The 23,706-nt window shown below is 31.7% G+C and overlaps 2 protein-coding genes across 3 annotated transcripts in view; both read left to right on the top strand.

Annotated features, from left to right (window-relative positions):
* The window catches only part of LOC111420077 (slit guidance ligand), a 170,278-nt gene extending 154,762 nt beyond the window's left edge, over nucleotides 1-15,516 (top strand). Inside the window, exons 19-25 of the mRNA XM_071195339.1 lie at nucleotides 24-377; nucleotides 429-598; nucleotides 656-866; nucleotides 7,097-7,331; nucleotides 7,389-7,903; nucleotides 8,221-8,360; nucleotides 13,971-15,516. Of these exons, the coding sequence (XP_071051440.1) occupies nucleotides 24-377; nucleotides 429-598; nucleotides 656-866; nucleotides 7,097-7,331; nucleotides 7,389-7,903; nucleotides 8,221-8,360; nucleotides 13,971-14,057 (1,712 nt within the window). The 3' untranslated portion in view covers nucleotides 14,058-15,516. The remainder of the gene's footprint in view (nucleotides 1-23; nucleotides 378-428; nucleotides 599-655; nucleotides 867-7,096; nucleotides 7,332-7,388; nucleotides 7,904-8,220; nucleotides 8,361-13,970) is intronic.
* Nucleotides 15,517-21,359: 5,843 nt separating this feature from the next.
* On the top strand, nucleotides 21,360-23,115 carry LOC111420071 (Actin-related protein 1). 2 transcript variants are annotated; one of them, XM_023052974.2, is made up of 7 exons: nucleotides 21,360-21,510; nucleotides 21,567-21,631; nucleotides 21,691-22,017; nucleotides 22,072-22,215; nucleotides 22,272-22,611; nucleotides 22,668-22,730; nucleotides 22,788-23,115. In XM_023052974.2, exons 1-7 carry the CDS (start codon nucleotides 21,463-21,465, stop codon nucleotides 22,929-22,931), a joined length of 1,131 nt encoding a protein of 376 aa, XP_022908742.1. In that variant the 5' UTR covers nucleotides 21,360-21,462; the 3' UTR covers nucleotides 22,932-23,115. The 2 variants fall into 2 exon arrangements, with proteins under 2 accessions (XP_022908742.1, XP_071050970.1); XM_071194869.1 differs by having other exon boundaries at nucleotides 22,668-23,022.
* The last annotated feature ends 591 nt before the right edge of the window (nucleotides 23,116-23,706 follow it).

Raw genomic sequence — 23,706 nt, 5'->3', positions numbered from 1 at the left:
ATACAATTTTTCTTATTCTTTAGCTAAAGTTAGTGATGAAATCTTAGCAAAATGCGACGCTTGTTACACATTTCCTTGTCAAAACAACGGTAAATGCGTCGCGTTGCCAGACCGAGAATACGAATGCCGTTGTGCCCCTGGATACCACGGCAAAAATTGCGAATCAATGATTGATGCCTGTTACGGAAATCCGTGCAGAAACGGAATTTGTAAAGTCCTCGAAGAAGGAAGATTTAGTTGCGATTGTTCTTCCGGTTTTACCGGATTAAGATGCGAAACGAACATCGACGATTGCGTCGAGAATAAATGCCAGAACAATGCTAGTTGTGTCGATGAAGTTTCCGGGTATAAATGTAAATGTTCACCGGGATATATGGGTAAAAAAGACATTCAAAAATTAATTTCCTTTTTATAATATTATTTTTAAGGTGATTTTTGTGAAACTAAAATCCAATTCTGTTCGGACTTATTTAATCCGTGCAAAAACGAAGCTACGTGTGTCGATCATGACAGTTATTACACTTGCGAGTGCTTAATTGGATTTAAAGGAGAAAATTGTACCATTAATATCGATGATTGCGAAAGTCATATGTGCCAGGTAATATTTAAAAAAAATCTTAATTATATAATTAATAATTTAAAAAAAATTATTTAGAATGGAGCTACTTGTATCGATGGGATAAATAGCTATGAGTGCAAATGTCCAAGTGAATACACCGGAAAATTCTGCGAAATTACCCCAAGTGTCGCAATGATGTACCCGCAAACTTCTCCATGTCAACACCATGATTGTGTCCATGGAGTTTGTTTTCAACCTGCTCATAATTCTAATGATTATCTTTGCAAGTGTGCTCCAGGATATTCAGGTAATTATTACAGTAAAAACTTGTTATAATATTAATATTACCTATGACTTACACCACTCGCACTATCACTAGACCTAGAACTAGAATCATTCGGCTTTAGCCGTCTTTAGAGACGTGTGGCTTAACCCGAATGTTTCTAGTTCTAAGTCTAGTGTTAGTTCTAGTGACAGTGCTAGTGAAAAACTAGAACTAACACTAGACCTAGAACTAGAATCATTCGGATTTAGCCGCACGTCTCTCAAGACGGCTAAACACGAATGATTCTAGCTCTAGGTCTTGTGTTAGTTGTAGTGACAGTGCTAGTGTAAAACTAGAATTATCGTAAAAACTAGAAAATCGTATATATCATAGTATAATATATCACAGGTTGATGATAAAAAAATATAAGAAATCATTTATAGGTCATCAAAATACATTGAGTTTCATAGGAATATTGTGAAAATATTTAGATATTGCAACATCATCACAATGTGCTGAAAATGATCATATATTCTAGGTTGATAATCAGAAAATGTAACATATAATCCAATGATCATCAGAATACATTAAGTTTAATAGGAATATACTGAAAATTGTAAAATATCATTGGAAGATCAGGATAATATGCTAAATGTGATCATATATCACAAGGTGATGATCAAAAAATACAAGAAATTATTTATAGGTCATCAAAATACATTGAGTTTCATAGAAATATTGTGAAAATATTTCGATATCATAGCAACATCATTATAATGTGCTGAAAATGATCATATATTCTAGGTTGATAATCAGAAAATGTAACATATAATCCAAAGATCATCACAATACATTAAGTTTAATAGGACTATACTGAAAAACCGTAAAGTATCATTGGAAGATCAGCATAATATGCTAAAAGTGATCATATATTACAGGTTGATGATCAAAAAATATAAGAAGTCATCCAGAGATCATCGGAATATATTGAGTATCATAGCCATATACTGAAAATCATGAAATCTCATTGGAACATCATCATATTATGCTAAATGTGATCATATAGCAAAGGTTGATGATCAGAAACTATAAGAAATCATTCATAGGCCATCAAAATACATTGAGTTTCATAGGAATTTAGTGGAAATCTTTTGAAATCATTGCAACATCGTCATAATATGTTGAAAGTGGTCATATGTTACAGGTTGATAATCAATATTTGTAAAATTACATCCAAAGATCATCAGTATACATTGAGTTTTATAAAAATATACTAAAAATCGTAAAATATTATTGGAAGACCAGTATAATATACTAAATGTGATCATATATCACAGGTTGATGGTCAAAAAATATAAGAAATTATTTATAGGACGTCAAAATACATTGACTTTCATAGTAATATTGTGAAAATATTTCGATATCATAGCAACATCATCATAATGTGCTGAAAATGATCATATATTCCAGGGTGATAATCAGAAAATGTAACATATAATCCAAAGATCAGCAGAATACATTAAGTTTGATAGGAATATAATGAAAATCGTAAAATATCATTGGAAGATCAGCATAATATGCTAAAAGTTATCATACATTACTGGTTGATAATCAAAAAAAAATAAGAAGTCATCCAGAGATCATCGAAATATATTGAGTATCATAGCAATATACTGGAAATCATGAAATGTCATTGGAACATCATCGTATTATACTAAATGTGATCAGTGATCATATATCATAGGCTGATCATCAGAAACTATAAAAAATCATTTATAGGCCATCAGCATACATTGGGTTTCTTAGGAATTTAGTGGAAATCCTTAGAAATCAGTGCAACATCGTCACAATATGTTGAAAGTGGTCATATATTACAGGTTGATAATCCATGTATGTAAAATTACATCCAAAGATCATCACTATACATTGAGTTTTATAAAAATATACTGAAAATCGTAAGATATCATTGGAAGATCAGCATAGCATGCTAAATGTGATCATATATCATAGACTGATGATCAGAAACTATAAAAAATCATCATAGGCCATCAGCATTCATTGAGTTTCTTAGGAATTTAGTGGAAATCCTTAGAAATCAGTGCAACATCGTCATAATATGTTAAAAGTGGTCATATCTTACAGGTTGATAATCAATATTTGTAAAATTACATCCAAAGATCATCAGTATACATTGAGTTTTATAAAAATATACTGAAAATCGTAAGATATCATTGGAAGATCAGCATAACATGCTAAATGTGATCATATATCACAGGTTGATGATCAAAAAATATAAGAAATCACTTATAGGTCATCAGAATACCTTGAGTTTCATAGGAATATTGTGAAAATATTTAGATATTGCAACATCATCACAATGTGTTGAAAATGATCATATATTACAGGTTGATAATCAGAAAATGTAACATATAGGGTGTGTCAAATGTCTGGAATATAGCCAATAACTTCGCCGTTTGTGGTTTTAAAGAAAAATATTTCAAATAAAAAATTCGTTATTAATTGTGGCGCATTTTATGGCAATATTTTCTTGTTTACATTGTTTTTTGTTTCGTTGCTATGACAACCAACATTGTTATTTTAAATGGGATGCATATGTTTTTTTTGCATATTTTCATAGAGGATAAATCCCTCTACGCGATGAACTTATCAAATCGTATAGTTGTATAAGAAAAAAATCGAGAAAAAACGCATTCTCTAAAAATATTAAATAACAAATTACAATCAAAGTAAGCGCCGAAAGAACATCGTTGACAGCTTTAAATGTCAAAAATATGACAGTTTACATAAATATGGTGCAATTAAGCGAGCAAAGAATCCAAATATGAATGATGTATGGGTACGGTGATAGAAAACGCACTCAAAGTAAAGTTTTTACACTGTTCAATAATATTTACCCGGATACACAATCCACAGTATCCAAAATATTAAAAAAATTCTTTAATACCGGAAATGTTAAAAATCTTCCAAAAGTGAACGGCCGAAGACAGTTACCAATGATGAAACTGTCATTTTGTTGACATTTAAAGTTATCAAGGGCGTTATTTCGGCGCCTACTTTGATTGTAATTTGCAGATAATATCTTCAGAAAACGCATTTTTTCTCGGTTTTTTTCTTATAAAACCATATGATTTGATATGTTCATCGCATAGAGTGATTTATCCTCTATCAAAGTATGCGAAAAAAACATATGCATCCCATTTAAAATAAGAATGTTGGTTGCCATAGCAACGAAACAAAAAACAATATATACAAGCAAATATCGCCAAAAAGTGCGCCATAATTAATAAAGAAACTTGTATTTGAAACATTTTTCTTTAAAACCACAAATGGCGAAGTTGTTGGCTATATTCCAGACATTTGACACACCCTGTATAATCCAAGGATCATCAGAATACGTTAAGTTTAATAGGAATATACTGAAAATCGTAAAATATTGGAAGATCAGCATAATATGCTAAATGTGATCATATATCACAGGTTGATGATAAAAAAATATAAGAAATTATTTATAGATCATCAAAATACATTGAGATTCATAGAAATATTGTGAAAATATTTAGATATCATAGCAACATCATCATAATGTGCTGAAAAATGATCATATACTTCAGGTTGATAATAAGAAAATGTAACATATAATCCAAAGATCATCAGAATACATTAAGTTTGATAGGAATATGTTGAAAATCGTAAAATATCATTGGAAGATCAGCATGATATGCTAAAAGTTGTCATATATTTCAAGTCGATGATCAAAAAATATAAGAAGTCATCTAGAGATCATCGGAATATATTGAGTATCATAACAATACACTGAAAATCATGAAATATCATTGGAACATCATCATATTATGCTAAATGTGATCATATATCATAGGTTGATGGTAAAGAAACTATAAGAAATCATTCATAGTCCATCAGAATACATTGAGTTTCATAGGAATTTAGTGGACATCTTTAGAAATCATTACAACATTGTCATAATATGTTGAAAGTGGTCATATATTACAGGTTGATAATCAATATATCAGTATACATAGAGTTTTATAAAAATATACTGAAAATCGTAAAAGATCATTGGAAGATCAGCATAATATGCTAAATGTGATCATATATCACAGGTTGATGATAAAAAAATATAAGAAATTATTTATAGATCATCAAAATACATTGAGATTCATAGAAATATTGTGAAAATATTTAGATATCATAGCAACATCATCATAATGTGCTGAAAAATGATCATATACTTCAGGTTGATAATCAGAAAATGTAACATATAATCCAAAGATCATCAGAATACATTAAGTTTGATAGGAATATGTTGAAAATCGTAAAATATCATTGGAAGATCAGCATGATATGCTAAAAGTTGTCATATATTTCAAGTCGATGATCAAAAAATATAAGAAGTCATCTAGAGATCATCGGAATATATTGAGTATCATAACAATACACTGAAAATCATGAAATATCATTGGAACATCATCAAATTATGCTAAATGTGATCATATATCATAGGTTGATGGTAAAGAAACTATAAGAAATCATTCATAGTCCATCAGAATACATTGAGTTTCATAGGAATTTAGTGGACATCTTTAGAAATCATTACAACATTGTCATAATATGTTGAAAGTGGTCATATATTACAGGTTGATAATCAATATATCAGTATACATAGAGTTTTATAAAAATATACTGAAAATCGTAAAAGATCATTGGAAGATCAGCATAATATGCTAAATGTGATCATATATCACAGGTTGATGATAAAAAAATATAAGAAATTATTTATAGATCATCAAAATACATTGAGATTCATAGAAATATTGTGAAAATATTTAGATATCATAGCAACATCATCATAATGTGCTGAAAAATGATCATATACTTCAGGTTGATAATCAGAAAATGTAACATATAATCCAAAGATCATCAGAATACATTAGTTTGATAGGAATATGTTGAAAATCGTAAAATATCATTGGAAGATCAGCATGATATGCTAAAAGTTGTCATATATTTCAAGTCGATGATCAAAAAATATAAGAAGTCATCTAGAGATCATCGGAATATATTGAGTATCATAACAATACACTGAAAATCATGAAATATCATTGGAACATCATCATATTATGCTAAATGTGATCATATATCATAGGTTGATGGTAAAGAAACTATAAGAAATCATTCATAGTCCATCAGAATACATTGAGTTTCATACTAATTTAGTACTATATGTTGAAAGTGGTCATATATTACAGGTTGATAATCAATATATCAGTATACATAGAGTTTTATAAAAATATACTGAAAATCGTAAAATATCATTGGAAGATCACCATAATATGCTAAATATGATCATATATCACAGGTTGATGATTACAGAATATAAAAAATCATTTATAGGTCATCAGAATACATTGAGTTTCATAAGAATATTGTGAAAATATTTAGATATCATTGCAACATCATCATAATGTGCTGAAATGTGCAACAGAAATATTTGGATATGTTACAAAATTATGTTAATGAACAACTTGATGAATTACCCTTAAATTTTATACGGTCAATGTACTTTCAGCGAGACGGTTGCCTAGCTCACCATCACACATTGTGACCGAATGGTCACATTTTATGACCAGCACATAGTCCTGATCTTACAATTATGGATTTTTATTTTTGGGGACGATTGAAACAAATTTTTTACAGTGAACCATTACAAGGAGATGCAGAACTATTAAAACTAAGAATAATTAATGCGATAGAATCTTTACCACTGGCGAAAATTCGTAATTCTTGCAAAGAGTTTAGAACTTGTCTTCAAATGTTCACTTACAAACTTACATAGTGTGTTATTACATACATTTATATTTAAAACATTTTATTCAATTATTTAGCCTAATTTTAATTTGATTTGTCCGTATATTTTTCACTAACATACTATTATACAGTGAATGATATTAGTTCAAAAATTAATGTTAGTTCTAGTGACAGTCAGAATCATTAGCACTATCACGAGAACTAACTCTAGACCTAAAACTAGAATCATTCGGGTTTAGCCATCTTGAGGGACTTATGGCTAAACCCGAATGTTTCTAGTTCTAGGTCTAGTGTTAGTTCTAGTTTTAATTGTTATTCAGCGCTGAGTTGTTGTATATTTTTATTGAACTAAAACTAGAACTAACACTAGTGCGTCTAACAGCTTTTTTCGCGTAGATATTGCGTTATATTAAAATTATTTTTAGGAAAACGTTGCGAGTACTTAACCAGTTTAAGTTTCACCCATAACACTTCTTACGTCGAACTTGAACCTCTCGTTACCAAACCGGAAGCTAACGTAACCATAGTATTTGCAACAACCGAAGAAAACGGTGTTTTAATGTACGATGGTCACCAAGAACATCTTGCTGTAGAATTATTTAACGGAAGAATAAGAATAAGTTATGATGTGGGGAATCACCCCGTTTCAACGATGTATAGGTAATCATTAAAAATTAAGAAATAAATTTATTATTAATTTAATAATTTTGTGATTAGTTTTGAAATGGTATCTGATGGTCAATACCACATTGCTGAGCTGCTAGCGATTAAAAAAAACTTCACCCTTCGCGTAGATCGTGGTTTAGCCCGTTCAATAGTAAACGATGGCGCCAAAGATTATTTAAGATTAACCACCCCCATGTACCTCGGAGGAATCCCCCCGGAACCGGGACAAACCGCGTTTACATTATGGCATTTAAGAAACTTAACCAGTTTTAAGGGTTGTATGAAAGAAGTATGGATAAACCATAAACAAGTTGATTTTGGGAACGCAGCGACGCAACAAAAAGTTTCGCCAGGGTGTGCGTCTTTAGAACAGGATAGGGACGATGAAGAGCAGGATGATGAGATGGATGGAATGGTGGAGGAACCTCAAAAGATCGACCCGTGCGAAGGGAATCACTGTAAACATGAGAGTAAGTGTGTAGCTACGTCGAGAGAGGGGGAGTACGCCTGCAAATGTAAACCAGGGTTTAAGGGGAAGTTCTGCGAGCAAGGTGAGCACGATGAGAGTAAGTAAAGATGAGAGTGAATCGAAAGGGTACTAACAATTTTCATTTTTTATGAATCCCTTTTTTATTTGATTCGATTTAAGCATGTTAGAATGAAAGTTTTTTTTTATTTTGATGCAAAATATAGAATACTTCATTAAATTTTGCATCAAAACCATGTAGTTTTAAGTTTATTTTAAGGCTTCTAAATCGCTTTTTTCGCCATTAATTAATTCAGTATTAAAAAGAATATTATTTGCCTTTATCCCGCACTTTTTTGTTTCGGTGTTGTTTTATTTATTCAAACACTAAATTGCGTAATGTTTATTCTATTTCAGCTCCAACTTGTCGCAAAGAACAAGTAAGGGAGTATTACTCGGAAAATGGTTGTAGGTCAAGGAAACCTCTTAAAATGGCCAAATGCGTCGGTGGATGCGGGGTCAGTTGTTGTCATGCCAGAAAAAGCAAAAGACGAAAGGTAAATACTTGAACTAAAATTAGTCATCTAGTATTAGTTCTAGTTTTAGTTCAATTAATACCGGCTGTAAAAGCCTTCAGCCTACTTCTGAAGTAATAACATTCAGGTTTAGCCGTCTTAAGAGCCACACGTCTCTCAAGACTGCTAAACCCGAATGATTCTAGTTCTAGGTCTTGTGTTAGTTCTAGTGATAGTGCTAGTACAATTCTAGAACTAACACTAGACTAAGAACCAGAAACATTCGGATTTAGCCACACGTCTCTCAAGACGGCTAAACCCGAATGATTCTAGTTCTAGGTCTTGTGTTAGTTTTAGTAATACTGCTAGTGTAAAACTAGAACTAACAAAAGACCAAGAACTAGAAACATTCGGGTTTAGCCACACGTCTCTTAAGACGGCTAAACCCGAATGATTCTAGTTCTAGGTCTTGTGTTAGTTTTAGTGATAGTGCTAGTGTAAAACTAGAACTAACACAAGATCAAGAACTAGAAACATTGGGATTTAGCCGCACGTCTCTCAAGACGGCTAAACCCGAATGATTCTACTTCTAGGTCTTGTGTTAATTCTAGTGATAATGCTAGTACAATACTAGAACTAACACTGGACCAAGAACTAGAAACATTCGGATTTAGCCGCACGTTTCTCAAGACGGCTAAACCCGAATGATTCTAGTTCTAGGTCTTGTGTTAGTTGTAGTGATAGTGCTAATGTAAAACTAGAACTAACACTAAATCTAGAACTGGAAACATTCGGGTTTAGCCGTGCGTCTTTAGACGCATATATATACAGGGTGGTCCATTTAACGTGAGACAAGAGATTATCTCGAAAATGGTTCATTTTACATAAAAATGAACCAAATGAAAGTTGTTATGTGCAAAGGGGGAAACCATATGACGATAACAAGTTTTCATGTTGACCTTATTTTCAAGGTCATATGAAGGTCACGGCCAATTTTTTAAATGGCACCCTATATATTTTATTGTAAAATCAAAATCTGTGGATAAAAGTAAAGTAATATAAAAAGTAATACAAAATTTTACTGTGTGGTTTTGCCAGTACAACGGCAAAACATCTTATGAAAAAAATTTAAACTTCTTCAGAAACAATTAACTAACATTCATAATCTAGCAAGAATAAATAAGATTTATGAACTTTTAAACATTTTCCTATCCGCTTCGATACATTGTCTTTAACTCTTAATTCTTAGAATACTATTTAAGAATGCTCAACAAAAAAATCCAGTCGGAAATACCTTTGGAAAGAGGTCTAAAAGGTTCCGACATTTCTCCGCCTTTGTCAATTTGATAATACAATATCGCATAAAAACCAAGAGTTCGTGGAACTGCTTATGTCGGCATTTTCAGAATATCGCTTTCAGAGATTTAATTGGTTGAATTGTTTTAAAAGGTAGCAGGTAAAACTAAATTTGCATAAAAGCTGCTTGGCAACAAATTCTGAATTCATTCTATCCTTTTACATTAAGGCAAAGTGTTTAAACCAAGTCATTAAATCATGGATACTCTAAGTGTGGCAGAAAAAGTCGAAATGATTTTTATTAATGGGAAAAGTGGCAGAAAAGTTGCTGATAGTATAGCTTTGTATCGAGAACGTTTTCCTGATCGAAATACGCCTTCAAGAAGTACCTTTTACAGAGTTGTGAATGATTTCACTAACACTCGAAATGTGGAATCAAAAGAAAGAACTCGGCTATTAGCTATCGTTGAGGTAAATCCTCAAGTTAGCACTCGACGACTTGCAATTGACGCCGGAATATCGAAGATCAGCATTTTAAGAATATTAAAGCGCAACAAGTATCACCCATACCACATTTAATTGCATCAACAGCTTTATGGAGGTGATTTTGAAAATCGATTAATATTTTGTCAATGGGCACAAGAACGAATACGGTTGGACGTCAATTTCTTTGGTAACGTTCTATTCTCGGATGAGTCTACTTTTACAAACAAAGGACAAGTCAATAGACATAACATACACTTTTGGAGCCTTGAAAATCTGAGATGGTGGCGTGAAGTATAACATCAACGATCTTAGTCGGTTAATGTTTGGTGTGGCATAATTAGTGATAATGTAAGGAGCGGCTCTTACATAAACGTGCGTGTGTGCAATGCGTATGCGACAAATAGAAATTTGTCACGCAAATTTGGTCAAGGTAAAAGAAAATTCAAATTTTGATCTTTACTATAAAGTTTATTAAATAAATGTAATGGTGTAATGTAATGTAATGTTATGGTACTTGCTCAAACAGCGAAATTCAGACAAAGCATCACCGATTCTAACCGACTGATGCCTATTACTTAAATAATTTTCAATTAAGTTTAAAGCGGATTCACTGAAGCCAATATACTTTAACAATTCCACAAGCAAGTCATGACAAACACTATCAAAAGCTCTACTAAAATCTAACAAGACTACCAACGTACATAATCCTTTATCTCGAGCCTGTAAAATATCATTAGTTACCTTGAGAAGAGCAGTACCGCAGCTATGGTTTCTACGAAAACCAGATTGATGCTTCGGTAAAATATTATTAAGTTGAACAAATTGATGCAACTGATTAAACATAATTCTTTCCAGAACTTTAGATAAAATTGGCAATATGCTAATCGGTCGCAGATCTTTAGGCTCAGATGGGTCACGTTTTTTTGGGGTAGGAACCACAACTGACAACTTCCAACAGTCAGGCACATCCGAAGTTTCAATGCAAACATTGAGTAAATGTGTCAAGTAGGGTAATATAAATGGAAGACACATATTCAACATACTCATACTGATATTATCAGCACCGGCAGCTCTAGAAAAAATTGAGGAAATAGCTTTTATTACATCAGCAAAACTTACCAAACCAAAACTATTGAACAAAATCTATCAAGCAAATATTGTTAAAGATAATGTATTAAACAAAAACTATTGAATAAAATCTATCAAATAAAAATTATTGAATGAAATTTATCAAACAAATATACGAAAGACGAAAGACATACTAATCAACAGAACCAAAAGCAGTTAGTATTGATCCACAAAATATTACTTACACAGATTTAATTTGTCATTGTGATACGGATCAATGATCTTAATCTCGATTCTTAACTGAAGGAACTGGAACTCCAACTCGAGCCCAACCCGAACTTAACTCGAACTTTACTGGAACCGGACCAGCTTCTCTTAGCTAGCCCAGACTTAATTTCCACTGAATTCTCGACCGGACTAGAACTCTACCCCGAATGAGCTCCACTAGCACTAGACTCGACGGAACTCCTCGAAATCCACTGGTCTTCCAGTGGAACTCCCCGTGGAACTGGTCGCTCTTTTTCCCGTCTGAGATTTTTTAACCCTTTCTTTCCGAATGCTCTTAATCTAAACAATCGTTTCCATTGGCCGACAATTCGAACAGTAGAAATGATTGCACTAAACTAAAGTAGCGAAGAAATCATACAGAGAACCTTTACGAAATTGAAAATTAAAACAAAATCGAACAATAACTTTAATTGACCCTACGGTTCGCTACAATAAATTGATCGATCTATACTTTATTGATGGTATGCTGAATAGGGATGACGTCTTACCAACGTTACTTGTAGATTTGAGCAGAGAAGAAACACAAAATATGTGACTGCAAAATGATGGGTGTCTAGAATTTTTCACATATTGCATGTGAAGCTTTAGATCGGGATTATGCTGCGCCATGGATTGGAAGGGGAGGTCTAATTTCCTGGCCTGCCAGATCACCTGATTTAACAACTCTTAATCTTTTTTTGTGAGTACAACCAGGATAATTAGTAAGTACAAAAACTCTAACGTCAAGCGCCTGGAATCTATTTGATGTATGGAGTGGTAACGTCGATATAACACCCCACACTCTTTAGCCAGTGTTATACATTCTAATGACTTATGACTTGAATATCCATCATCTTGAAATATTAATAAGGTTAGTTATTGACATTTCGCCACTTTTAACGATCTCTAGTGCACGATCCATGGCGTCGTTTGAATATGTTGTTCCTCTGTTTGTTTTTCGTACTTAATTGTGAACCATATTATTTGCAATTATGTATACGAATTAACGGTACCAAAGTAATAATCTAAAATAACAGACTTGATTTAGGTGATGGGGGTAAGCGAGTCAGTAGTGTCTCACTTGCCCCAATGTTGTTATAAAAGAATAAATCTCAAGAAAAAAGAGAATAACGGCAGCTGGCAAAGTTTCAAGTGAGAAGTATAATTCCTTATAGATTAAAGTTTGAAGTGCACCGGATAGTACAGTTATAGTCGTATGTAAACTTACAAAACTTTTGACACCAAGCGGTTACAAATTTAATGTAATATGTAAAGCAACAAAATATGAAAATTAATGATACTTACTTTATTATCTATCTTTATTTAAAATATGAAAGAGCGGATAAGAAATGCATGCAGAAATAGTAGCCAAGAAAACCTTTTAAGATGTAAAAAAAGTTTTAGTAAAAAGGTTAATAAATGTATTAAAGTGGTTGGGGAAATATTTGAACATTTATTATAAATTTTATACTTGCTGTTGATTAATAGTATAGTTTAATCATTTCTTTATAAATAAACAATATTTAAAACTATTTGAATAAAAAAATTATTTAGATTTTGTCTACAAAAGATGTTTCGCCATCGTACTGGCAAAACCATACTGTAATTCTTTTTTTTTTAATTATTTTACTTTTATCCATAGATTCAGATTTTACAATCAAAAACATAAGGTGCCATTTAAAAAATTGGTCGTAACCTTCATATGACCTTGAAAATAAGGTCAAGGTCAAAAAATGTTATCGTCGTATGGTTTCCCCCTTCGCACAGAACAACTTTCATTTGGTTCATTTTTATGTGAAATGAACCGTTTTCGAGATAATCGCTTGTCTCACGTTAAATGAACCACCCTGTATATAGATCTAGAACTAGAATCATTCGGATTTTGCCATCTTTAGAGACGTGCAGCTAAACCCAAATGGATCTAGTTCTAGGTATAGTGTTAGTTCTGTATAGTAACAGTGCTAGTGTAAAACTAGAACTAACACTAGATCTAGAACTAGAATCATTCGGGTTTAGCCGTCTTAAGAGATGTACTGCTTAACCCAAATATTTCTATTTCTAAGTCTAATGATGGTTCTAGTGACAGTGCAAGTGTAATTCTAGAACTAACACAAGTCCTAGTACTAGAATCATTCGGGTTTAGCCGCACGCCTCTCAAGACGGCTAAACCCGAATGACTCTAGTTCTAGATCTTGTGTTAGTTCTAGTGATAGTGCTAGTACAATACTAGAACTTAACACTAGACATTCGCGACACATCTCCAAACGCGCTTCTAAACCCGATACTTTGTAGTTCTAGGTCTAGTGTTAGTTCAATAAAAATATAGAACATAGTGAATATCTTATGTTAACTAGCGCTACATGCCACTATCGCTAGAACTAACATTAGACCTACAACCAGAAACATTCAGACATGTTGCATTTTATGTGAAACAAATTGAGTAGGTACGCCCTGATTTTTATGGAAATATATTTTTGTATATTGCATTTTAAGTGAAATTCATGGTATAAGTATATATTTTCTTTTTTTATTTAGGTTCGTTTAATATGTAACGATGGAACCCGTTACACAAAAGACATCGATGTCGTGCGTAAATGCGCTTGTACCAAAAAATGTTACTGACTGACAGACGCCACTATTCACAACACATTAACAGACGGTCAACAAAAGTTACCACCCCAATCGTCACCGTTACTCGATAATGAACGAACGGAAGGAAGTAGAGATGAAGATGGTGGTGGTATCAATACGAACGCGTATCGATTAACTTTTTACGTACCAAGTCGTCGCCCAACCCCAGCCCACGGAATTAACCCTCAAATGCTTTCGCAATCTTCGTCCACGGATGATTTTTTGAAGAACGAGAAAAATTATTTACGAAACGATATTGAAAATATGGTAGAAATTGAAAAGAAAAAGACGAGTTATTGTACTTTAAAAGCTTTTTTGTACTTTATTACATTGGCTACGTTCTTTTATGTATTCGGATTGTGGATGAAAAGAAAAGTGGAAAATCATATGAGAGCGATGCAATGGTGGTAGATTTGGTTAAGCTTTTTGTCAGTATTATAAATAAAAACGTTATTTGAATTAAGAAAGAAAAAAAAATGGCTCGGTATCTATTTACCCAACATAAACAGGGTATAAATAAGAAAATAAGCATATATAATTATTTTATGAGTAATTCTAATTATATAATTATCCATTATGTATGTTTATTTAATCATTTGTACTCGTAAAAATGCATAACGTGATATTAAATTAAAAAGAAAACAACCACGAAAAGAAAAAGCGATGCGAACTTTTAGTTAACTTTAAAAAGAAAAATAAAACTTTTTTATATGTGTAAATAAATGATACCTAGTAATTCGAAAAAAAAATTAAATAAATAAAGAAGGCGACACGTGGCAAGAACTGACTTCAATAGCTACCTTTTTAGTATTTTATTTTAATGTGAGTAGTGGCGATAAAGGCCAAACCAACTTAAACCCCTAAAAACTTCCCCGCCCCCCTCAAAAATAAAAAAGGAAACCAATAAATATTTTGGTAGTGTGTAGGGTATTATAAAACTAAATAATGAATGTGTAAAACACTTAAACTGAATGATGATGTTTATACGTAAGTAAATAAGATGTAATAAGTCATCACCATTATGGATTTATTATGAATTAATCATGGATTTATACAGGGTGAAATAACCAAAATGGAATTTGAAAGAGAAAAAGATAATAGGAACGAGATACTATGAAAAAGAATGATTTTGTCATCCTGTATGTGTCTATTACCCCTTCCCCATCGATTTTCTTTTTAAATTGACTTTTTACCGCAAGTATTTATTTCGTCGAGCTGTATTATAAAATGAATGTAACCGTAACGATCTGTTGTAATTTTGTCATTTCCACATGTTGAATACGTATAGATTTAATATAATATGTACTATTTCTTAAGAAATTATAAATTAAGATAAAAAATAAAATCTCAATATGATGAAAAAAAGTATAAAATTAATAATTTATGCCTAATATAGTGTAATTTATATTCGAGACTTGTGTATAAAAATAAATATTTGATTTTAATGTAATTTCATTTTTAAATTTATCCCAAATTCTTATCTTTTGATTCATTCTGAAAAAGTTATTCGCAAGTACACAATTAGACGGCACGTTCGTGACGTCACGCATGGGTCACGCAATTAGCAAACTATTATTAGCAAAAACACTAGCATTAGAACTAACACTAGAAACATTTGGGTTTAGCCATACGTCTCTAAAGATGGCTAAGTCCAAATCTTTCTAGTTCTAAGTTTAGTGTTAGTTCTAATGACAGTGCTGGAAGTAAGTGTTTTCTTAATGCTTATTAACTCAAATTAATTTCTTCATTAAATATTTATTGAAATATAAAAAAAAAATCAAAATCGCGATTTATTTCACTATTATTGTGTAGATGTCACCATTAAATTTGTGTGTAGATTGTTGTGTAACTAACTAGTTCTAATGATAGTGCTAGTTTAAAACTAGAAACTTTCTATTTTTAGGTCTAGTGTTAGTTCTAGTTTTAATTATAATTCAGCGCTAGATTATTGTATATTTTTATTGAATTAAAAATAGAACTAAAACAAGACCTAGACTAGAATAATTCGGGTTTAGCCGTCTTGAGAGACGTGTGGCTAAACCAGAATGTTTCTAGTTTTCGGTCTGGTGTTAGTTCCAGTTTTGCACTAGAACTAACACAAGACCTAGAACTAGAATCATTCGGGTTTAGCCGTCTTGAGAGACGTGCGGCTAAACCCGAATGATTCTAGTTCTAAGTGTAATGTAAGTCAATTTTCTTTTTAAATAAACCAGGTGATAAAAAAATGGAACAAAGAAACTTTTATTGGATTAACCGACCCACAGCTGCTAATCTGATAAATTTTTAAACTCGTCCTCACTAGAAGTTTCACTATTAGAAGCTGTAATAATTAAACTTTCTGTTGCCACATCAATTCGAACCTCATTTTCTAAATAATTATTTCCAACTTTAACATTTTGACAACACTTCAACCAGTCTTCAACAGTAACCAACGAAAGTTCTTCTTCTGTCAGAGTTTTCACAACGTTTAATTTAAATAATACATGTAACTACTTTTCGTAAGAATGATGTGATAAAACTGTCAGGTATTTTGAAAATATGGACTATTTGTAAAATATGGAATATCAGGACTATTTGTAGTCCTGATCTTACAGTTATGGATTTTTATTTTTATTTATAACAAGATGATGCAGAACTATTAAAACTAAGAATAATTAAAGCGATGGAATCTCTACCACTGGCGGAAATTCGTACTTCTTATAAAGAATTTAGAAGTCGTCTTCAAATGTGTGCCGAATTGGGAGGAATAACATAGTGTGTTATTACATAAATTTGCATTTAAAATATTTTATCTACAACTATTGAATTATCTATTCGTTATACAATTGATTTTTGATGGGTAATGATACGCATTACACATGACTGACAAAGTGTTGAATAATGAAGCCATTATTCCACAGTTCTGACACGGCCTACTAATCAAAAAATAAAATATAACAGAAATGACAGCTTTCTTATATTGAGGTTATGTCTGAAATGTCTATCCAGTTTATTTTTTTTCCTTTTTTTTGATTTTTTTTTCAAAATTAAATAGTTGTAGATAAAGTATAGTATTCAACTTGCGTATAATGGATGTTACCCACTCAGATTACAACACTCGCTCGCTTTGCTCGCTCGTGTTGCAACTTCATCTTCGTGGGTAACTATTATTCAATTAGCCATATTTTAATTTGAGTTGTCCGTATATTTTTCACTAACATAATAGTGAGTTTAGACATGCATGGATTTAGTGGCGCCAATAAAAATTGGCGCGCCATTAAAGTTAAATTGCATGTGTAAACATCAACTGTCATGCAAGTTGAAATCATGCATGCATGGATCGGAAAAGTCTGCACCCTTCTGAAATCACTGGCGCCAGTGATGAGTTTAAAAACATGTAACCATGACAACATAGATGAGTACCTACAAAAACATAATTTTTTAATGTCAAATTTAGGTTATGTTTCATTGCATTCAAATTAAATCCCAATTACGTTAACACATTCAACGATAACGTTTAATTATCTACATTAAACCTAGAATATATCTATTTTCGTTTCGGTTGAGGTCCTAATTTGTGTATATAGTTGTAGTTTATATAGTTTATTATGGCTAGAAAAGTGGTCGGCAGAACTGGCGTGTTATTTATTTTTATTTCGCATATGTAGTGTAAACCTTTACTGGCGTGCAAATTGAACTGGCGCCACTAAATCCATGCATGTCTAAACCCACCTTTATAATAAACCATCGAGATACATATAATTTACTGGAGTACGTGGTCACGATATTCGCTTGGTCGAGAAAACGGTCCGATTCGTCAGCATGTTCCCCCACCCTATAACGGCAAGAAATACAAATAGTACTAACTATACTCCACAGAACAGTAGTATAGAGAAGTACGTACTCTGTGTTAAAATAAGAGCAACACTACCCCCTCCAGATTCGTATGGCACACACGCGGGAAATTTGATTTCTATATACTTTACTTTCACTTCTCTATTTTCCTAAATTGAATTCTTTATTTCAAAAACCACCAAAAAGTGCCATTTTAAAATATTTGGCATTTTTAGTTGGCTTTAGAAATAAAAATTCAATTTATTTCTACAACATTTTTTATGTATTGAGAAATAATAACACAAAACACGTTATGTTGGGAATTTATATTTATATTAAAACAAAATTTAAATACAAAAATAACATATATTATATTGTTATATATTGCTATACTCTGTTTTTAAACCAGGAGGAGTAAACGCGAAAGTCAGATTTACACTAGGAAAAATCACCAGAAAATATCACTAGATATTTTGGCGGTAAATTTAAATTAATAATTATTATTATTTATTTATTTACTTATTATTGTATTTATTTTCGTTTGTTATCGTCAACACTAAACATACAAATTAACATTGAAGTTATGAGTGTATTTATTTCAAAATATAATAAAGAAAGGTTTAAGAACACAAAATTTACAATAATGACACGAAACTGTCGAATTGTCAATAACCTAACCTTCAAATTCAAAATTGCCTGTGTGTGAACCTTCCTCGCATTCAACCAATCACGTGCAAGGTCAATCTGGTGACAAATTTAAAATACTCCTCCTGGTTTAAAAACAGAGTATAATTGCCAAAGAAAACTTCAAGGTATAATTAATGTTTGTAAACAAAACTAACCTTACCTAACATTCCTTCACGCTATAATTGACATTACAAAAGATAACTTCACGCTATAATTGCCATTACTAATTGCCAAAGAAAACTTCATGGTATAATTAATGTTTGTAAACAAAACTAACCTTACCTCACATTCCTTCACGCTATAATTGACATTACAAAAGAAAACTTCACGCTATAATTGCCATTACTAATTGCCAAAGAATACTTCATGGTATAATTAATGTTTGTAAACAAAACTAACCTTACCGAACATTCCTTCACGCTATAATTGACATTACAAAAGAAAACTTCACGCTATAATTGCCATTACAAATTGCCAAAGAATAGTTCATGGTATAATTAATGTGTGTTTAAATACAGGTATCTACGAACGAACTGTACAATGTCCTATCAGAGATTTGTGATGTTAAAATAGATCGATTTAGTTTAATTTCAGCAACTATTTTCAAAGTCTACTTTTCTAAGATTCTGTGTTCTTGTATTATGGGATTTGTGTAGTAGGTATTTCATATTATCTAAATTTATGGCAAGATGGAACTAAATACGACATTTTAGCAAAAGTAGGTCAAGAAAATTTGTATATAGATCAATCTTTTTAAGAATGCGATGAAAAAAAAACAATTAATAGCCATATTAAATAATTGTAAGAGAAAAAAAGCCTAGTTATGTAAAAAACACCCGTATAAGAGTTAAAAAAAAGGTAAGATTTATTTGGAATAGAAATATATTCGCAAATTTTGAACATCGTAATTCAAGCCGTTTCTCTTACAATTCTCTCTTTGAAAAGAATTATATTCAAAGAGTTATAACTAGCAATGGGTTGGATTTCGAATTACTGGGATATGTTTTGTTAAATCGACCTATTTTAACCTCAGGAATTTGTAAAAGGACATTGTATGGGTTGTTCACAGATTCTCTATAAAAGTAAGTAAAGAAATCTTTTTTTAGAGAAAAATTTTTTTTCCTAGAAATAGGATTGCCTGCCCCATAGTGCGGCGCTTTGAGGTTTTTGGCATTAGTAGTTTCTCGAAAAACGAGATCATGACATGTAAGCTACTTTTTTTCTAACTCTTATAGTTTCCGAGATAGCCTATTCGGACATCGAATTTGAACCAACCTGTACAGAAATGGAATTCAATGTTATCTTTCCAAGTATTGTTTGTATCAATAAAATTTTCAAATAAAATATGTTAAAAGTTAAAATAGTAGCAACTTTTATTAATACTATTTTTTTAAATTATCAATTTTTAATTACCTGTGAACAGCACAAAAATGGAAGTGAAAGACGCGTGAATCTGAAGACGCACGGGTGAACCCGAAACTTTCTAGTTCTAGGTCTAGGTGTTAGTTGTAGTTTTAATTATTTGTCGCTAGGTTGTTGTATATTTTAATTGAACTAAAAGTAGAACTAACACTAGACCTAGAACTAGAAACATTCCGGTTTAGCCGTACGTCTCTCAAGGCGGCTAAACCCGAATGATTCTACTTCTAGGTTAAGTGTTAGTTCTAGTGACAGTGTACAGGATGTCCAAATTTTGATGGGTTTGCAGGGTATCTCAGTTATTATGAAAGATAGAAAGTTGCGGCTTTCGCGAACCTGAGCTACTTTTTTGTGAAACCTACAATGGCGCAAACAAAATTTTCATAGCCCTCTTTGTTTTTGATATACAGGGAGTGTTTCAAAATTTACGATTTTCAGACACCTCCTATATCTCGGCTATCCGGAAACGTAAAAACCGGTTGTAATAAATTTTTTCACGTAGAATCCGATGGTGCACGTAGAATTTTTCTAGTCATCACGGTTTTTGAGTTATAAAGAGTTAAGTATTTTAGAAGTTGAGTATTCGGTATTTGAGTTGTGTTTATAACTCAAAAACCGTGATGACTAGAAAAATTCTACGTGCACCATTGGATTCCACGTGAAAAAATCTATTACAAACCGTTTTTACTTTTTTACTAAGTTTCCGGATAGCCGAGATACAGGAGGTGAAATTTCAAACACTCTCTGTATATCAAAAACGAAGAGGGCTATGAAAATTTGGTTTGCGTCATTGTAACTTTTACAAAAAAGTAGCTCAGGTTCGCGAAAGCCGCAACTTTCTATCTTTCATAATAACTGAGATACCCTGCAAACCCATCGAAATTTGGACACCCTGTACAATACTAGAACTAACACTAGACGTAGAACTAGAAACATTTGTGTTTAGCCGTCTTGAGAGACGTGTGGCTAAACCCGAATGTTTCTAGTTCTAGATCTAGCTGGTCTAGTGTTAGTTCAAGTGATAGTGCAAAACTAGACTGACATTAAACGTAGAACTAGAAAGTTTTGGGTTCAGGGCGTCTTCAGTTATTTAGTAATAACACACAATAACTGTTATATGTAGTTTGATTTATTATTTACTGGTTGCTACAGAATAATCAGAGACAATAATTTTACTTTTTGCTTTCGTCACGCTAATTATATCTCCAGTGTCGCCATCTATTATTACAAGAATTAATTGAAATTATTCTAAAAGAAATCAAAAAATTTTACTTTTTATTAACTAGTGACGAAATAAATTACAATATTAATTTAAAGAAAAGAAAATTATTATTTAGTATAGTTATAAACCATTTCTAAAGAAAACTCCCAACTAAAAGTGACGTTTATCTGTCAAAAAAGTTAACCTGCAATTCCGTGCTTAAGTTTAGTAATTTGTCATACATTTAGGTGTGTAATCCTATAAAACGGGGTTGAAATGGAAGCGTACGACGTGATTCTCAATCAACCCGTGGTCATAGATAACGTAAGCGTTATATAATTAGTATGTAAGACATTAAAAAAAAAATTATGTTTGTGTAGGGTTCTGGAGTGATTAAAGCTGGATTCGCCGGTGATCAAATCCCAAAATGCAGATTTCCTAATTAGTACGAATTTATCACTTTCGTACATTCATAAGATTTAATAGTATTTTTTCATTTTTCAGTATCGGAATTCCAAAACATGTTCGCGTTATGGCGGGGGGTTTAGAAGGGGACACTTTTATTGGCCCCACAGCGGAAGAACACCGTGGTTTACTCACTATTAAATACCCTATGGAACATGGAATTGTGACCGATTGGAATGATATGGAAAAAATTTGGAGTTATGTTTACAGCAAAGAGCAATTGAGTACATTTTCTGAGGAGCACCCTGTATTATTAACAGAGGCTCCATTAAACCCTAGACCAAATCGAGAGAAATCAGCTGAGATTTTGTTTGAATCTTTCAACGTGCCTGCTCTTTTTATTTCTATGCAAGCTGTTTTAAGTTTGTATGTAGACTTTTTTCCTTTAAAAATAAATAAATTAATAATAAACATGTTTAGATACTCAACAGGTCGAACTACAGGTGTAGTTTTAGATTCTGGAGATGGTGTAACACATGCTGTACCTATTTATGAAGGTTTTGCTATGCCACATAGTATTATGAGAATTGATGTCGCTGGTCGAGATGTTAGTAGATACTTAAAGTAAGGTTATAAGTTATTTTAGTGATATTAAATTAATTTAATAATTTTAATTGAAGGACTTTGCTTCGTAAAGAAGGACTTAATTTTAAGACAACAGCTGAATTTGAAACTGTAAGAACAATAAAAGAAAAAATTTGTTATTTGGCTAACAACCCAATTAAAGAAGAATCAGTTGAAACAGAGCATGTAAATTATGTTCTTCCAGATGGTAGTTCAATTAAAATAGGCCCCGCTAGATATAGAGCTCCTGAAGTGTTATTTAGACCGTTTTTAATTGGAGAAGAAAGTGAAGGGTTACATGAAGTGCTGATGTATTCCATTCAAAAATCTGATTTGGATCTACGTAAAGTATTATTTAGGAATATTGTTTTATCTGGGGGATCTACTTTATTTAAAGTGAGTACTTTATTTAGATAAATTTATTTTATTATTTATAATTATTTTTAAAAAAGGGTTTTGGTGAAAGGTTGTTATCAGAATTTAAAAAGCTTGCTCCTAAAGATGTACAAATAAAGGTAAGAAATTTTAATAAAAAAAATTCTTATAAAGAAATGTTTAATTGTTGTTTAAAGATTTCAGCACCACAAGAACGATTGTACTCCACATGGATAGGTGGATCAATTTTGGCAGCTTTAGATACTTTTAAGAAGATGTGGGTAACGAAACGCGAATATGACGAGCAAGGTCAAAGAGCAATTCACAGAAAAACCTTTTAGTTCGACTATTTTTTTCTTTTATTGATAGGAAAATGTTCAAAATGTGCTGCTTCTATAAAACTAATAATAAGTAAAAGTGAAAACGTGGTTGCTGCACAAATTGAATCAATTTTCTTTCCCCCTGATTAAACTGTAATATTAAAAAAATGTTATTTTTTCTATTTAATAATTTATATCGGTGTAGAAAAAAAGGATAAGAAAAAATATGCACTTCTGTGAAAATCCCAGCTTTAAAACTTTTTTTTTTATTTTTTGTTTGTATTTTCTAATGATAACATTTTGAGCTACTTATATTGCGTTGCAAATAATCATACTTGTAAAATATTTTTTTTATATGAACACTTAGATTTGCTGAATAATAAAAAAAAATATTAAAAAAAATTATACCCAGTATCAATACTAATATAATGGTGTAGTTCCCCAAAACAAACGTAACAGAACCACAACTTAACCTTAGTTTTTAAAATATGGCCAAAAAACAAAAAAATTACTTTTTCGCCTATATTTTCTTTATTTTTCGTTTTTTCGTGAATCTGAAAAACAGTCTTAAGGGGGGAAATTCATTTAGAACCGTCAAAAAACTCAAACATTTTTTTTTTCCATAAAAAGTTGCCTGAATATCTTAAGAATGTGATAACAAAATTTTAAAGCGAAGTTCTAAGTACTTCCGTTAAAACAGCGTATTTTCCCGGTGCGCGTTCTTCGTAAATATCATACATATGAACCACGTGACTCACGCGTGATTTACGTTATCAAAAAAATCGATTATTTTTAT

The sequence above is a fragment of the Onthophagus taurus genome, chromosome 3, assembly GCF_036711975.1.
Source record: "Onthophagus taurus isolate NC chromosome 3, IU_Otau_3.0, whole genome shotgun sequence".
Taxonomy (NCBI): Eukaryota; Metazoa; Arthropoda; class Insecta; order Coleoptera; family Scarabaeidae; genus Onthophagus; species Onthophagus taurus.
This window is presented reverse-complemented; position numbering and strand designations above follow the sequence as displayed.